General features: G+C 37.3%; 6 protein-coding genes across 6 annotated transcripts; 2 read left to right on the forward strand and 4 right to left on the reverse strand.

The window, feature by feature from the left end:
- Window positions 1-667: 667 nt before the first annotated feature.
- LOC129569541 (glucosidase 2 subunit beta) lies at window positions 668-3,475 on the reverse strand. Its single transcript, XM_055448455.1, has 4 exons — window positions 2,427-3,475; window positions 1,770-2,308; window positions 1,606-1,670; window positions 668-1,518 (listed from the first exon to the last, which is right to left on the reverse strand). Exons 1-4 carry the CDS (start codon window positions 3,222-3,224, stop codon window positions 1,331-1,333), a joined length of 1,590 nt encoding a protein of 529 aa, XP_055304430.1. The 5' UTR covers window positions 3,225-3,475; the 3' UTR covers window positions 668-1,330.
- Window positions 3,476-3,732: 257 nt separating this feature from the next.
- Window positions 3,733-6,661, forward strand: LOC129569540 (T-complex protein 1 subunit alpha). Its single transcript, XM_055448454.1, has 6 exons — window positions 3,733-3,965; window positions 4,336-4,489; window positions 4,558-4,645; window positions 4,706-5,036; window positions 5,290-5,761; window positions 5,836-6,661. The coding sequence occupies exons 1-6, from the start codon at window positions 3,893-3,895 to the stop codon at window positions 6,386-6,388; spliced, it is 1,671 nt and encodes a 556-aa protein (XP_055304429.1). The 5' UTR covers window positions 3,733-3,892; the 3' UTR covers window positions 6,389-6,661.
- Window positions 6,662-6,677: 16 nt separating this feature from the next.
- LOC129569548 (E3 ubiquitin-protein ligase BRE1A) lies at window positions 6,678-7,907 on the reverse strand. Its single transcript, XM_055448465.1, has 3 exons — window positions 7,411-7,907; window positions 6,877-7,293; window positions 6,678-6,784 (listed from the first exon to the last, which is right to left on the reverse strand). Exons 1-3 carry the CDS (start codon window positions 7,552-7,554, stop codon window positions 6,710-6,712), a joined length of 636 nt encoding a protein of 211 aa, XP_055304440.1. The 5' UTR covers window positions 7,555-7,907; the 3' UTR covers window positions 6,678-6,709.
- Window positions 7,908-8,270: 363 nt separating this feature from the next.
- Window positions 8,271-12,268, forward strand: LOC129569545 (uncharacterized). The gene is made up of 6 exons (XM_055448462.1): window positions 8,271-8,915; window positions 9,207-9,413; window positions 9,516-9,884; window positions 10,000-10,113; window positions 10,369-10,518; window positions 10,756-12,268. Exons 2-6 carry the CDS (start codon window positions 9,266-9,268, stop codon window positions 10,920-10,922), a joined length of 948 nt encoding a protein of 315 aa, XP_055304437.1. The 5' UTR covers window positions 8,271-8,915; window positions 9,207-9,265; the 3' UTR covers window positions 10,923-12,268.
- On the reverse strand, window positions 11,899-13,970 carry LOC129569549 (uncharacterized). The gene is made up of 3 exons (XM_055448466.1): window positions 13,530-13,970; window positions 12,507-12,603; window positions 11,899-12,436 (listed from the first exon to the last, which is right to left on the reverse strand). The coding sequence occupies exons 1-3, from the start codon at window positions 13,852-13,854 to the stop codon at window positions 12,337-12,339; spliced, it is 522 nt and encodes a 173-aa protein (XP_055304441.1). The 5' UTR covers window positions 13,855-13,970; the 3' UTR covers window positions 11,899-12,336.
- A 55-nt stretch (window positions 13,971-14,025) lies between these two features.
- LOC129569542 (modifier of mdg4) lies at window positions 14,026-17,106 on the reverse strand. The gene is made up of 6 exons (XM_055448456.1): window positions 16,217-17,106; window positions 15,957-16,094; window positions 15,747-15,872; window positions 15,544-15,600; window positions 15,235-15,300; window positions 14,026-15,012 (listed from the first exon to the last, which is right to left on the reverse strand). The coding sequence occupies exons 1-6, from the start codon at window positions 16,848-16,850 to the stop codon at window positions 14,807-14,809; spliced, it is 1,227 nt and encodes a 408-aa protein (XP_055304431.1). The 5' UTR covers window positions 16,851-17,106; the 3' UTR covers window positions 14,026-14,806.
- Between the last annotated feature and the right edge of the window lie 4 nt (window positions 17,107-17,110).

The following is a 17,110-nucleotide window of genomic DNA, read 5'->3' on the forward strand; positions in this document are numbered from 1 at the left end:
AACTTCGAGTTAAGCGGATAGTTATTACTCATAAAACAACGGTGTGTTTCAGTTGCGATTTGCACGTAGAGTGTCTGGTTGAAGATTGTGCTGTCAGTTTTAAACTGAAGTGATCAAAAAATTATTTTATTAATAACTGTTGGGCGCTGCACGCACCGTACATAAAATGGCAACAACGCTAGAAGAGTGTCTTGTGAGTTTGTCAAGTGCAAACGATTGGCACGGTATAATCGAAGCGGCGAAGTTATTTAGCATCGAAGAACGATCAAAGTTCCTATGGGCATGGCCAACTAACGAGTGTTTACAGTGATTGAAGCGGCATTTAATCAAAAATCATATTACAAGTGTTCTGAGTGTGGGCTGTGGTTCTGGTTCGCTTGAGTGGCTCATCAGTAAAACGACCGACGTCAATGGCATTCCTTGAATATGTTCGAGCGTATAATGGTGATTCAATCGTTATTGTCGGGCCAAGTAGTGAACAATATATCGTCACCGATCCAAATCCATTAAATCCAAGATTTGAACATGATGAATGGACACTACTCGACTACTGTCACTTTAACGATCAACTTTTCAATTGCATGAGCATTTTCAAACGGAACAGATTTTATGAGTCAATTGTAAAATAAGAAATATAGACGAAGGCATAAAATAAAAACTCAAGATGTTTTTTTCTCCTCATTTCCATCAGATGAGTTTATTGATTCCACAACAGCAAAAGGAACAAGTGATTCGTGACAATTTTCATCAATTTTTTTTCCTGTGTGTATGTGTGTGTTTGTGGTGAAAAAACAATTACACTGGTGTTTGGTGTACACGTTCATAAAATACAATATTCAACCGAAAAATCACACATTGAAGTATTCAACAATTGAAAATGAGTGACAAAATGCGTAATGCTTGTCTCTATTTTTAGATTTACAAATTGTACACAATATTTCATCTCCGAGAAAGAGAGAGAGAGTGAGAAAAATAAACAAATATAATGATTCTTCTTTGTTAGCTGTCAAACAGTTGGGAATGTAGTAGTTTTACATGAAATATGAAAACACCTCATTGCAATGTTCATCTCAATCATTTCAATAGACAAATTTCTTGTATATTTTTTTTTATGTTGTTCTTTAAACGGTAAAACTGTAACTTGCCAAGTGAGTTTTAATTTGTGAAAAAAAAATTTCATTTGGTTGTTTTTTTTTCCTTTTTCTTCTATCATTTCCCTCTTCTTACTCTGTATTACTCTTTTTTTTGCTTCGTGATGGCTTATTTCTAGTTGTATGTTTTCCTGTGTTTTCAATTTTTTTTTTTGCCCTAAAATCATTGACATTATTATCTACAGTTCGTCGTGGCCGGTAGCTGCATCGCTATCGACATGCGGCGAGTGGATGCAAGCGGCTGGGGTTTCGAATTTAAATAAGTATTCACAACGATTTGGTTCGGAGACGGCAGTTACTCGATTATCTAAACCACAATCCAATTCAACAATTGTCGAACGCTGGGGACCATTCCAACAGCCGGCACCTAAATGAAAGAGACATACCGAATTCATGAGTTATTGTGAAAAGAGAACAAAAAGTGGAATTCAAAATTAATTTCAAGGACACGCACCATTTGAATATAACATCGTTGAATATTTGTTCGGTTTTCCATCCCATCGATCCCAACCACCGAGTCTAAAGAAAGAAATCGAAATAAAATTAGGAAAAATTGCAAGAAAAATATGAAATTTGATAAATGTTCAGACAATTAAGAAAATGAACCGGTCTATTTACCTTGTTTCACCACCATCTTTTGGCTTTTGAACAGCACGATCGAATGGGCAAAGTCGGTAGATGTATTCACGGTCTTCGTATTCGAAGCATTCTCCATTCAAAATGGCGAATTCTTCGTGTGGTCCATAGTCTTTGTTCAACAACTCATCGATTTGTCGCTTTTCTGCCTCCAAATCACGCAATTCACGTTGGGCTGCTTCAAAGTCGCTACGGGCCTTAGTTGCTTCTTCGATCAATCGCTTAGTCTCTTCATCGTATTCTGGATCACCTGATGGAGCCTCAACTTGCTCAACCTCACCTTCTCCCGTTTCTTCTTCATCGAATGTTTCAGCGTCCTCTTCATTTTGTAATTCTGCAATTTCGCCGTCTTCATGAGCCTCTTCTTCACGTATGGTTTCTTCGTGTTTGGCTTCGACTTCTTCTGTTTTTGCTGGTGGTTTGAATAGGCCAGCATCGAGCATCAAATACGGTTTCATACGTGGCCAACAGAGTGTGACGAATGTTTCCAAATCGACTTGGTCGTGGTGATCCAAGAAATACTTTAGATAAGATAAGAGAATTCGATTAGACTTCAATGACACTACCTTTTCATGGAAAATCATTAATTGAAATACGAAAAAGTAATACCAGAGAAGAAGACAAACATTTTCCACTTACCTTAGCTTCCTCTTCATCAACTTGTCCGTCACGATTCGAGTCGAATTGCACCCGTGTTGTTATTTCGCTAATTTCAATCACACCATCACCATTCGAATCGAATAGCTTGAATTTCTCCTCAGCCTCGGCTCTATTCTCCTGTGCAGCCAAATCGGCTTTTCGTTGTTTTTCCTCATCGATGATTTGTTTGTACATCTCAAGTGCTGCTGATTCCAATTTTTCGGCGGCTTCCTTAATCTTTTCCTTTTCGTTCTTCAACGCATCAGCCTGATCGATTGACTGTTGAATTGTGTTCAACCGTGAGCTTTGTTCCTCTTTCAATGCCTTCCCTTTGGTGCTCATTTCTGATCGAATCAAACTACCACGTTTCAAGAGATCGGCCATGACTTTCTGTCGTTGTCTCGCCTCTTGGCCCAATTCATCACAATTGTTAGTACATTCGGCCTTCGATGCATATTCATCAGAGGCATCACAACAATCGCAAACTCCATCATTCACGCGTGAACTTGGAATTACCATCGATTGATGGCCCGTGTTCTCACAATGGAATTTACCGTTTGGACACGCACTCGTTCCCGGCTCATCGCTGCTATCTTCACAATCGCAATAGTCGTCATTGACTTGTGTGTATTTGATGGTCAATTTGCCATCTAGGCATGTGAATGTGTCACTGGGTGCATACAAACTGGCCAAGCTCAATGAAACCCCCCTTGGTCGTGGTACATCGGCCGCAACAAAAATGCCGAAATACAAAAACGCTAATAAACTACGGAAAATTTTCTCTAAATCTACCAACATTTTGTCACTATTGATTACACCACGTCTAACAATCAACAACTAGGTATTGAGGTAAAGTTTTATTGATTAAGTGCGTTAAATTAGGATTAAATGAAAAAGAAATTCGAAATCATCGATGGAATATTAGGTTTTTTCTTTCTTCTTTCGCAGTGTTTAATCTTTTGCTTACTTAAGAACTAATACACGTAAGACAATGCCAACAATGACAGCTTGAGAATTTGATAAACGTCGCAGCGACATCAAATTTCATACAGCTGAGTGAACGTTGAACATGCATTTTGACACTTTTTCGTGGCTATTCAGGATATTTTATGTGATAAAAGTCAAATTAAAATTGAAATTTTCAATGGAAATTTTATTTCAAAGCAATTTCCTTCATTTATTTCAATTTTTATTGCAGTTTTTTTCGCTTTGCCGGTAATTTTTCATTTGATGCGGCCACATTTACCCTATCAACATGTTAAATTTTTTCACTGACGTTTCATGCGTACCAACTGTTCGACGTTCAAAATCCCTCGATTCATTCTCGAACAATAGACCGAATAACGTGATTTAGTCCTATTCATTTACTGTGTACATTCGTTTGGTGTGTTCTGCTGACAGACAAAGCAAAGAATTCTTTTTTCTCACTTGTTTAGGAATTTTACTGATTTTTTCGAAACAAAAAGATGTCAACAGTTGCGAGTACCTTATCTATCGCTGGGTCACGGACCTCAGGCGCACCAGTTCGTACACAAAATGGTAAGAATTTTCTGAAAAAATCGCAAACAATTGCACAGATGTCGGCAAATTGTATGGCATTTTTGCCTTCAAACATTAGTCATCAGTTGCACGCGGTGAAAAATTGATCAAACACTTTGAAAGACGACACTCAGAAATTGTGATGGAAATTATGATTTGAAGTAAAATTACCAAAATATAATGGGAATGAGTTGAATTAGTCAGTTTTGACCGAGTTTCTCAGTGAAAATAATGAAAAGTTGTGTGCAATTTGAGGTTAGAATTTCAATGTGTTTTATGCACTGTCTTTGGGTGCGGTAAATTCAAAATTGATGAGTTTTTCGGGATGAATTTGTCACTGGAATTGAGTTTGGTTCTTTTTTTATTACAGTCATGGCAGCAGCTTCAATTGCCAACATCCTCAAGAGCTCACTCGGACCAGTCGGTTTGGATAAAATGATGGTTGATGACATCGGTGATGTTACCATCACCAATGATGGAGCCACAATCCTCAGACTCTTGGAAGTTGAACATCCAGCTGCTAAGTAAGTTGAGAAAAACTTTAGCTCTGCCTCCTTTGTTCATTATTCATTTGCAACGCTTTTTTTTACAGAGTTTTGGTTGAGTTAGCTCAATTGCAAGACGAAGAAGTAGGCGATGGAACCACATCGGTTGTCATCTTGGCTGCCGAACTTTTGAAGGTAAATTCCATTTTACATCCCATTTATAGGAAAAGATTCTAAATTTTCGGTCAATTACAGAACGCCGATGAATTGGTGAAACAAAAGATCCATCCAACTTCCATAATTTCCGGTTACCGTTTGGCCTGTAAAGAAGCCTGCAAATACATTTCAGAGCATTTGACAGCACCAGTCGATGAATTGGACCGTGAAACCATAATTAATGTGGCAAAAACATCGATGAACTCGAAATTGATTGGAGCTGATGCCAATTTCTTCGCTGCAATGGTCGTTGATGCTGCACAAGCCGTTAAGATTTTGGATCCAAAAGGAAATCCAGCATATCCAATTAAAGCGGTTAACGTACTTAAAGCCCACGGAAAATCAGCCCGCGAAAGTATTATTGTGCAAGGTAAGCTTGAAAAGTCTATTTTTTCATTGAAAAAGTGTAGCATTGCTTCGTCGACTACGATATTTCTGTCACGTGAATGAAAATTTGAAATTGAGTTCGAATATTTTTTTTTGGATTGAAAAAGAATTCTCATGAGTTTAAAATATTTTTTTTTATTGAACAAGATGTTTTATGATTGGAAACTCGAAATTACCAGTTAATATTTAGCACTATCCAATTGCATTGTCTCACCTTGGTTTATATTTCATCATAGGTTATGCCCTGAACTGTACCATTGCCTCACAACAAATGCCACGTAAAATCACCAACGCCAAGATCGCTTGCTTGGATTTCTCGTTGCAAAAGACCAAAATGAAGATGGGCGTGCAAGTATTGATCAATGATCCAGATAAATTGGAAGCAATCCGTGCACGTGAATTGGACATCACAAAGGAACGTATCAACCGTATCCTTGCTACTGGTGTGAATGTTGTTTTGTGCTCAGGTGGCATTGACGATTTGTGTTTGAAATACTTCGTCGAAGCCGGAGCCATGGCTGTTCGTCGTGTGAAAAAGTCCGATTTGAAACGTATTGCCAAAGCAACGGGTGCATCATACTTGACTTCACTTACAAATCTTGAAGGTGAAGAACAATTCGATGCATCAAATGTTGGAGAAGCAGCCGAAGTCAGCCAAGATATCATCTGCGACGATGAGCTCATTTTGATCAAGGGACCAAAAGCAAGGTAAGAACGATTCGCATCGAATGATGATCAATTTTGTCGTATCAATCACTAATCAATTTCCCATTCTAATACAGAACTGCATCATCAATCATTTTGCGTGGTCCAAATGACTTCTACTGTGATGAAATGGAACGATCCATTCACGATTCGTTGTGCGTTGTCAAGCGAGTATTGGAAGGTAAAAAAGTGGTTGCCGGTGGTGGTTGTGTTGAAGCTGCCCTTTCGATCTACTTGGAAAATTTTGCTACTTCATTGAGTTCACGGGAACAATTGGCTATCGCCGAGTTCGCCAAGTCATTGTTGGTCATCCCAAAAACGCTGGCCGTTAACGCAGCCAAGGATGCCACAGATTTAGTAGCTAAATTGCGTGCTTACCACAATTCCAGCCAAACGAAAAACGATCACGCCAATCTCAAGTGGGTCGGTTTGGATCTGTTACAAGGCGAAGTCAGAGACAACAAAAAAGCCGGCGTTTTGGAGCCAGCAATGTCAAAGATTAAAGCGTTGAAATTCGCCACAGAAGCCGCTATCACCATTTTGCGTATCGATGATCTGATCAAATTGCATCCAGAAGACAAGGGTGACGCGAAAAACTATGCTGATGCACGAGCACATGGAGAATTGTAAACGGTCGATTAAATCAACTCAAAGACACATAACCTTCAGTTCACAAAACTCATTTACAACCACCAATCACACCAATATGAATAAATGAATAGCTTGCATTTAACATTGTCTGCCTAAAAATAATTGGAAACAAATACACCTTGGAACAATCTAAAACACACACACACATAAATTCATCAGATTTATGGAAATCTATTACTTTATTATCTAATAAATTTTGTTTCTCGTTTAAAACATTTAACAATAAAAACAAATGAAAAAGCTTTCAATTTATGAATTGTTTTTGATATAATTCTTTTGGTATGCGGTGGGGTGTTGGTATTATTTCTTCTGTTTCAGAGTTTCCACTTGTTTGGTCAAGATGTTGACTTTGGCCTCGTATGTCTCTTTCAGGTCCTGCAAATAGAAGCAATCATTTTATTTAGCAAAAAATCATTTCATTCATAAGCAAAAAAAGCTCAATCACAAAGTCGCTTCAGTTCGCTTACTTTGAAGATATTCCGTTGTGTCTCGTATTCTTTCGTCAATGCGATCTCTTTTTGTTTGGCCAAATTCAATTTCTTCTCCGTCAGTAAGAATCGATCATTTTCACTCTTCACTCGTAGTTTCATTGAGTCCAATCGCGATTGCATGTGGTCGTTTTCGATGTTTTTCAAGTTCAGCATATCCTTTGTAATATCCAACACATCTTTATTTGCTTCGATTTGGTTATTGAGTGCCTCCAATTGTAATTCTTGTTTCTTGCAAATTTTCGTCTTCTCAAACAGTAGCTCCTTGGCACGGGTGAGTGTGTCGTCATCATCGGATTTATTCTTTCCTTTGCCACTGAATGCTGATAGATCTTTCATAATTCCCTCCAATTCTTTGTTTCTTTCGGACAAACGTACGCATTCTTCCGTTTTAGCCTAACGAATCATTTCAACGAACGAATGTGTTGATATATATCACTCTTGAGTATTTCTCAATACATTACCGTTTTTGGAATAGCTAATAAAATGTTAAGAGTATTCAGAATAGCTTACCACAAGCTCGTTTTCCAACTTCTTCACTTTGCCGCGAACAATTTCAACGAATTTAATCCGATCTTCTTCGAGTGCCTTGAGTTTAGCCATCAATTCCAGTTCCTTGAGCGAATATGCCTCGGTTTGAACAGGTGTTGGAGCCATTTTCAGCAATAAAATTTATAAAATTTTCTATAACAAGAACAATTTCCGCTGTGATTTTTCGGCAAACTAAATTTCACTTTGACAACTCATACGGAAAAAAAAGTCGAGTCGCAGTGCTCGGCACACTATCGTTCTGAATCATAAGACACTTCGTTGTTTTATTTTTAAACTCGCGCGCACTATACAGCAGCCACAGCAGCAGCTTCATCATCATCATCGTTGAGCATCGCAACACAAATAGAATCATATAAACACTGACGATTTAGCTATTTCGACCGCATTTTCCGTGAGCCTACCGTTACCGCATACATGTGTGTGATGTGCCCAAATTAGCTATTGGATATTCGTTATTCGAAATCTAAAAAAAAAATCATTTTGTACATTAATACTGAATTTCCGTTAGCTCCAGGTGAACTATTGTGGTTGGTTGAATTGATCATGAAGCCAAACATCGCCACAAACGAATTTTCTATTCCAAAACACGAAATTCAACGGACAAAAAAAGTCGAAACAAAAGATACCCATTGTTTCTATCCCTCAAGTGCGAAATAAACTTAAATTTATTCATAGCACACCGTTTTTTTAATGCTCCTTTCATCCGTTTAATGAATTCACGGTGGTTTCATTGTTTGCCCTTTTGTCGAATTCAAAAAACGCCATACATTCCACTGGCAACCCTCCCCGATTGATGTTGACGGGCAGAATGGACAAAAAAGCGTGTAGCAAGCAGTTCATCGGTGGATGTTTCTTCAACCCTTCAAGCGTATCGCGAGCATATCGATGTATGGTATAGTAAACATTCATTCATTTAGACTGTGACCCCTACACCAATCGTCGTGTACAATCACGATATGGCGCAAGCATGCGCCGCTGTTTACAACTTTCCCACAGACACACACACACACACACACAATGTGTCACACACACATAGAGTGTGACACACGCGCGCGTACACACTTATTCCATTTTCAAACGTATAGCGTACGAGTAAAACGCTACACACAAAATCCTTCGTCTCCAGTAGACCGAGAATGGAATAATCGAAAATACAAGAGAAAAAAAAATCGTCTTTCCTGTCTATTCGTGCATATCATTTCAAAGTGAACGCATTTTCGGCCAATATTTGGTCTCAATTCGAATGTAAGTGAGAAGAATAATATCAATTTATTTGTTAAGACGGGGGCGGTTGTGTAAAATTCATTAGTTGTGCTGTTCCATTAACCCCAACACCGTCTGCTGTCTGCTGTCTGCTGTCGATTCGCAATTGCATGACCACATCAGTACTACGCACACTTATTAAGAGATTAACAAACGACGAATATAATGGAGCCGCCATCATCATCGGCAGCACACAAATGCGAGTAAGCACACACCTATAAAAGAAACGAAAATTTTCAAATAAAATTTTAAAACTAGCGTATGACACGAAAAAAAAGTCTAGTCTATTGATATGGTTTCGCCCAAATTGTTCGGTTCGTCTAATTTGGTGATAATATTTTGCTCTCGTCCGTCGCTAAAATTCTTGTTGAATGTTCTTTTCGCTGTTCAGTAACACTGTTGAATGTTATTGTGACGACAGTCATTTATACGGGTTTTTTGATGTTACAAAAAAATTTCTACGATTTTTTTCCTTCTTTCATTGTTTAAAACAGTTCCAATGGCATAATGATGCGTGTAACTAAACGAAGACAATAAGACAAAATTCAACAAAATGATGTTGGCGGCCAATTTTTGTGGGCCTGGAATGTTGATTCCAGCGCTTCTCAAGGAAAACAAACTATATACGTCACATTTTTGGATCATCGCCATCCTATTGTTGCTTCCATTGATGGGGGCAAATGCCGAAAAGAATAAAAATTGTAAGTGAACGCCATTCGAAAGGTTATTTTTCAATTTAGAGGATTTCCATGATTTTCGCTTTTTTAATCATATTTATTTGTATATCATGAACCCTTTTTCAGATCACATCCAAACGTTGTGTAAAAACCATTTCTCCCAATTGATGTATAAAAAGATTGACGGGGCTCTGTTGTGGTCGCAAAATGAACGGAATCTCAATTGCGGCGTCACATTTCAGACGCATTCCATTTTACAGCGATTTATGTTGCGCTTCGATATGCTTCAATTAGATTGTAACGATCATTTATTCATTTATGACGGTGCGAATGCAGTCGGTCAATCGAAGTATAATGTATCGTGTAGAAATACAAAACAGTTAGTCGGTGCGCTGTTTACGCAAACCAATTTTGTCACATTAAAATATGTCACAGACAATTGGGGCACGGATAGCAATGGGTTTAAGCTCATTATTACCGCCATCAAAGATCCAAGTGAGTAAAAGTGGAACACTTGTGTGTTGTGCTCAAGGCTTTTGTACTTGAAAAGAAAAAAACACATCAAACATACAAACCAAATATTAAATACCTTTGTGGTTTTTCATTTCAGAGCACGTATGCCAATCATTTTTGTGTGCTTCTCGAGAGCTCTGCATCCATCCAGACTTGGTGTGCGACGAGGTGAACCACTGCGGAGATAATTCTGATGAGAGCCATTGTCAGAGTAAGTTTATTTCATTTACGACGCAGCTAATTTTCGTTGAATATCATGGCTTAACCATTTTATATGGTCCTTTTCGAATAAATTGTAACAATCAAAATGAATATACAAAGAGAAACGTCGTTAATTCCAAAATTATTTTAAATATAATAATAAAATTTAAAAAAAAATAAAAATTTATAAATAAATTCTAAATTTATTGCATTAAATCTTACAAATAATTAAAATTAAAAATAATTTTTTAAAATTTTTCAAAAGGTAACAAAGCAGCTACATTGCTGGGACTTGAGCTGACGTGGCTCGTACTGGTATCAGTGACATTCTTTTTGGCCATTGGAGGCGTTTTGGCCGGTTTACTGATGTGCGTATGCCGTCAAAATCCGAATTCGTCTGAAAATCAGATTCAATGTAAGTCTCCAACTGAAACAAGTTTGCTTTATTCTTTTTTCATTTTCTCGTTTTATTTCAATTTTCACTCTTTTCTTATCTTCTGATTGGTTTTATTTTCTTCTCAAATCCCTTTTCTATTGTATTTTTGAATTATGTTTCATATTTTGCTTTGACACAAATTAGCGCCTTTATCATCAATTAAACGTTATTAATCACGGTTCGATAACAATTTTTTTTTCTCCTCTCTGTTTGCAGCAATCGACATGAATGGATCAACGAAGTATCTGCATAAATTGCATTCACACAAAACGGCATCGTTGTCGGGAAACTTGCATCACCCTGCGAACAAACACGGGTACACACAACAAATATTGTCGATGGTCACCGAACACCAACGCATATGGCGTCTAGCGATCTATTAAATATGAAACAATTTGATCCAACTAATTTATCCCAAACGACAACGTCGACGATTGTCACAACTGCACAGAAGGAAGAGTGGTTTGTTTGAGACGAACCGCTTTGCCCATAGACGATGGATACGAACAAACAAACTAGAATTTTTCAAACGAATTTTTCTTTAGGATATCTCGATCGTGATCAAGAACGTAGCAAAATGACAAACCCAACAAAAATGGATAAATTAGCGTTATCATATTTATTAGGTGAAAAAAGAAGGACGAACGCGAGTGGTAGTTTATATTTTGATGTTGAGTGACTTGAAAACAATATTTCTTAGAATATCGAATTCGCAGGGTGTAAAAAAATTTACAGGATGTACCCAACAAAAAAAAAACAAACAACAAAATGCTCACTTCCCTTTGGAAGGAGGAGCCAATTTAATTAAATAAGATAAAAAAAATGTCACACAAATAGTACATTTTCTCTCTCCATTTTTTGAAGACTTTTTTTGAACGTATCATTTTTGACTGTTTTATCATAAGAATTTTTTTCTAAACGTTTAACTGAATTAACAAAAAAAAGAACAAAAGTATATTAATAAAATGAATTGTAGATGAATATATCAGCACTATGCTAGTTAAGGAATGAGATAACAACACAACAAACAAACCCAACAACAAATGAAATATCAGTTCAATTAAACAGACAAAAACAACAACAACACACACACACACAAAGAGATTAAATTTTAAGAGACTAAATGTAGTTTAAAAAGTTCGAAAGACTTTAAGGTCGTATAAGTGTTGAAAGTAATTTATTTTTCCCCTTTATTGTACCTACTGTATCGAATTCAATAGCGCGAGCGAATCTGTATCAGTGAGAATGGAGAAAAAAACACCAGGAAACAAACACCTAAATAGAAGAATATTTTCCCCCCGAATCAAAAATCATATTCCCAATTTTATTTTCGTAGCGAAAAGATCAAAACATATTTACTTTATCAAATCAAAAAAATGAGAATATTCCATTTTATTTGCAAGATTTTCTCTTCTATTTTTTGTTTTTGCTTATGAATCTTTTTTTTTCGAGAGAACAATTCTTCAATCTTAATTACGTGTCACGGATTGGTAATCAAATTTATTTTTATGCAATAGGCTTATTTACTTTAATCATTAGCACATTACAATTATGTTAAGCGACAATGAAAAAAGACAAATTTGAAAAGAATTTATTTCATTACATCTTTCGTTCAATTTCTAACTGGAAGAGAAAGAGAAGAAATAAATCTAACTAAATAAAAACCACAATTTGATGTCAGAGTAAACCAAATAGAAAATAAATAGTGAATATTGATGGCCTGATTCAAGTAGCTGTGTTTTCATTAAAATTCAGGTTGATGTCATTGAACCGCCCTGTTTTTAGCCAGCGTCCGCTTTATCGATGGAATCGAGAGACATGGGTTGCCAATGACCACTTAGTTTTGAACTCTTTTCCGCATGTTTTGCATGAAATCATGTGCTTAATTTGCGAATGTCTAGTCAATGAATAAAAAATTCAATACATGATTTAATGGGCACTTGTTGAATAATTGATTTTGACCTTACCTTGATGCCATGTGCCGTCGCTTTGCCGCAATCGATGTAAATGTCCGATTACACATTTTACACTTGAGCGTTTCGTCAACTTGACCGTTATTCCATGCTGAAATTGAAACGAAAGAAGAAAAGAAAACCAAACAAAACGGTAAGTGTCTGTATTTCTACAATGATTTTTAGAAAAATCATAAAAAATTGAAATGAAATAAAGAAATTCTTTTGTTAAAAATCAATTAAAAAGAAAAAAAAAGTAAGCTAAGCCAGAACGAACATAAAATCGAAATACAGTCTGTCTAGTTATAGACGATAAGGGATATCTAAGTGAAAACACAAGAATTTTTCAAATTTCTCTTTCGAGATATTTTTATTGAGCCTTCAGCTCGGTCGCAAACAATTCAATAGTTAATCCATTCGCCTTGTTTTTCGATAACACGGGCACAGCGTGAAGGCATACTTTTGCTCAAATTTTCAGCATATTCTCGCGAAAGGCTGTCCCACTGGCGCTTCAAGAACAAAGTGAGATGTTTTGTGCTTCGAATATGTTTGCCTTTGAGTCTCTGCTTCATGATGGACCAAACGTTTTCTGTTGAATCCCATTTTCCTCTTTCCAAGCAGTACATAAACGACTTTTGTGTTTTGGGTCGTTGTCTTCTTGTAGAATCCATTTCGACGTATCGTTGCCATAGAACTTCTTGGCGGTGGGGAGCAATGTCGATTTGTACAACTGGCGCATTCGATACTTCTCTAGGATACCAGTAAACACGGTTAATTTACCAAAACCGGCTTCACAGAAGGCTCCATACACATGCACCTTTTGCGGATGCTTAACCGTGCGAACCACCGTTCTTTTTTTGCGTGTGCACCAAGTTTGGGTGAGGGAATTCGACAACCAAAACGATGATTCATCTGTGTATATAACTTTGCTCCAATCAGTGTCCAAATTTTCGGTTGCCCATTGTAGTCGTTTTTCGATATGTTCTGGTTTCAAAAGAGGTTTTTTCATTGTGGAGCGATACTTTAACGACATTTTACCTAATCTCTTTCGCAGTGTCTCTCTTGAAACGTTGATATTTGATCGACGTAGTCGTTGTACCCCCTGACGCAACGACAAACCTGGGTTTTGATCGAAAACCTTAGCAATACGCTGATCTTGCTTCGGCGTGGATGCTCGGTTGGGCTTAATGTTTGGCTGGTCGTTCACATTTTTTTCACGTTTATATTGATCTACCCAACGCTGGACGAATGGCACCGTCTTTTTAATGTATCGGGCGGTCGCTGTAAGCGATAATTTTGGCCCGCGTGGATGCAAATGCAGGAAAACTGCTTCAAAACGTTTAGTATAGTATTCCGAATTCATGTTTTCAATTAAAATAAGAGCACCAATGTGACTTTACATCTGTCAAATGCAGTTTGCGACCGAGGTTAGAGTCGCATCTGACCACACCAAAAAGCCTATTTAAATATATTCAAATTTGAACATCGTTTTCCCTTATCGTCTATAACTAGACAGACTGTAAAACAGTCGTCGTATTCTTCATTCAAAAAAGACATAATTTTATTCTTCATTTCATTTGTACAGTTGGGCTTAAAAGTAGTATGTTTCATTTTTCTGACACTTGAAATAGTTTGTTTGCTGCCCAACGGCAGAATGCTACATTTAGAAAAAATAATCAATTAAATTTCACTTAAACTCGTACAAAAAAACGGAACTTATTACGGTTTGCAATCGAGTTGCAAACCAGAAGTTGTGTTTGCATTGATATTCCAAAACTATCGCTTCAATTCGTTATTGTTACATAAATAAGTGTTAAATTTGCTTGTCCAATGGTTATTCTGTGTTTGTTTCTCATAAATTATATTGAAAAGAATCTAATATCAATCGCACGCTTGCAAACTAGAGTGGGTTGTTGTTGTTGTTTTTATTTTTTAATAATGGACGCAAAATTAGAAGCTATTCATTAAAAATATGTATGGAATTAAAATTTTTTTTTTTTCTGAATCATAAAACAATGTGTGCACACTCGTAAAAAAATCAACTCGTATCGAAAGTGGATATCGGTCCATTTCTTTTGGCAAAAAATAAAGTCTATTTTGTGCTTGAAATTTTGTTTTAGATCTGTCAGCGGAGCGGATCAATTGTTATGGCACCATGAAAATGTGTATGTGATCATGCACGATAAAAATCTTCATAGTTCATGTCTTTCGATTTGTTTTTTTCTTCTGAACAAAATCTCCATGCTATGTGAGAGATAGAGAGGGAAAAGAAGAATTTCGCGCAAAATGTGTATGGCGCATTACGAAACGGTGGTTTAGGTTGTGGCAGAGCCGGGCTTTTGCTCATGAGCAATGCGCACATGTTCACGCAGACTGTATTTATTTTTGAATTTCTTTTGGCAATGTTCACATTGGCGCGGCGACTGTTCAGTATGTTGTGTTCGTATGTGTCTCCACAAATTGACCGTAGTTATGACAAGTTTGCAGAATTGGCATTGAGACCATTTACTCGGTTGACCGTCTAGTTTGGCAAATGAGCAGTAGTTGGGGCGCATATGGCAGCAGCGAAGAAGATGACGACGACGATAAACCAAAACAAAACCGGAAACGAAATAAAAGATGCAAAAAAAACATAAATCAAAAAATGAACCGAAATTCAACGAACCAAATATCGAACCCAACGATTCAACCGAAAATCTATTTGAACGTATGGTTTTCCTTTGATTTTTTTTTGGTTACATACCCGTTGCGGCTCCTTGTCCAGATCGTTTGGCGTCAGGAGTGGGTGTTCCGGATGAAAATAAACGTCCTGCAAAACATTTCGAAATATTGATTCATTAGAACATTGCATATGTTGGGCTTTAAATGCATTACAACGTAATGATCTGATGAAAATTAGGGACAAAAACTCAAACATAACACAGAGACGAAAATCAAACACAACTGAAACAAACACAAGAGAAAAAAACAGCCGAGAAAAAAAACAAGTTTCAAAAGCGTTTAATTTTGTGTATGAAAAATGAAAATGAAATAAGAGGTTTGGTATATATACCCAGCTCAGCTGGAGTCGCTAGTTTTGGCTTGTCAAAATCGTCATCAGTTTTGTTTGCTGCAATGAAAATGAGTTAACGAATTGAGTAAATTTATACGAAACAATGATAGAATTTGCTTAGAATGTTTGCCTGCAATGAAAAATCAAACTTGAAAACTAGAAATTGAGATGAACATCTTTGAATACATTAGCTTCATAGTTACCATTGTCTTGAGATCCACTTTCGTAAGTTGCGATTTCACCATCGCCCTCTGTCTGATATGGCTTGTCCTCTTCGTCGTATTCGGCTGAGATGTCTGCTTCCATTTCTTGCTTCAAAAACTCCTCGTCTGTTGAAAATAGGTGCAAATTGACTCATTAGTTTCGTTTATTATCATGATGAATAGATGATAAGCGTGGCACTAGTAACTTACTTTCATGTTCAGTTCGCTTGGCGACGGGGGATACAGTTTGCTCGGATGGTTTCTGTGGGCTGTTTTCACTGTAAGTCACCGTCTTCGACTCAGCGGGCGTTACAATTTTTCGCTTCCTCTTGGCTGGAATGACATCAGCTGCAAATTTAAGTATTTAAGCTCCGATTAAAACACGAAGCAATTGATTTTGTTTTTCAAGTGTCGAATAAATTTTTCAAACAGACAGAAAAAGACGATAAAATTTCAAATAATAACACCACCTTGCATGATAGTTGTTGGTGCCTGTGCCATGGTTGTGTAGACAATTTGATCGACGGCCGCTGCATTTGTGCCAATGATTGAGATTGGTTTGGATAGTGTGAATTTCTGGCCGGTCAGATGTGTGGCATCACGAACGGTTTTACTGATGGTTTGTCCATGAATCGTGATGGTATTCTGTGGGGTGTGAGTGGCCAATGCCGCAGCAACGACAGTTTGTTGTTGTGGTGGCGGAGGTGGTGGAACCGCAATAGTTATACTCTTATCTGACTGTGTACTATCGTCTTCAGTCAGACCTTGAATCGATAGCATTTCGGCGGTATGCAAAAAAGTCGGCAACGCATCCTGTTCGATGTTCACCTCACCTTGGTACATGTACACGACGATTGATAACAAATCGTCATATTTGACATTCTTGAATATAATCACCGGATGCTGGCACGGATTTTCTTTGAATATCTCTTTGAAGTAGGTGCTGCATGCGGACAACAGCACTTTGTGGGCACGAATTTTTCGGCCCTCTACACACAGTGTAACATCACAAAAATCCTCTTTCGACCGCAACGAGTCGAACGCATTTGTAATGTGATTTGTATAGTTTGTCCACTTGAGGGAAAATTGCTGAGTCGACGACATACTGCCAATGGCTTCAGCTATGAAATAATCACACGAAAAACCTGCGTTAGCACACGATACACTTAACTATTATTACACTTTTTTCAGGTAATGAATGGTGTATTTTTTTTTCTCTTGCTGCCTCAGATTCAGTAGATTACGAGCAATCTAGTTATTGACATACCAAATAATACAAACTCCGTTAGTTTGCACGGAGTCAGGCTGGGGGCGCTTCGTATCATTCGAGTCGGTTGTTGGTATTGAGCGCGAAATGAATCTCA

The sequence above is a fragment of the Sitodiplosis mosellana genome, unplaced genomic scaffold (assembly GCF_009176505.1).
Source record: "Sitodiplosis mosellana isolate CC-2019 unplaced genomic scaffold, AAFC_SMos_1.0 Smas_scaffold_38, whole genome shotgun sequence".
Taxonomy (NCBI): domain Eukaryota; kingdom Metazoa; phylum Arthropoda; class Insecta; order Diptera; family Cecidomyiidae; genus Sitodiplosis; species Sitodiplosis mosellana.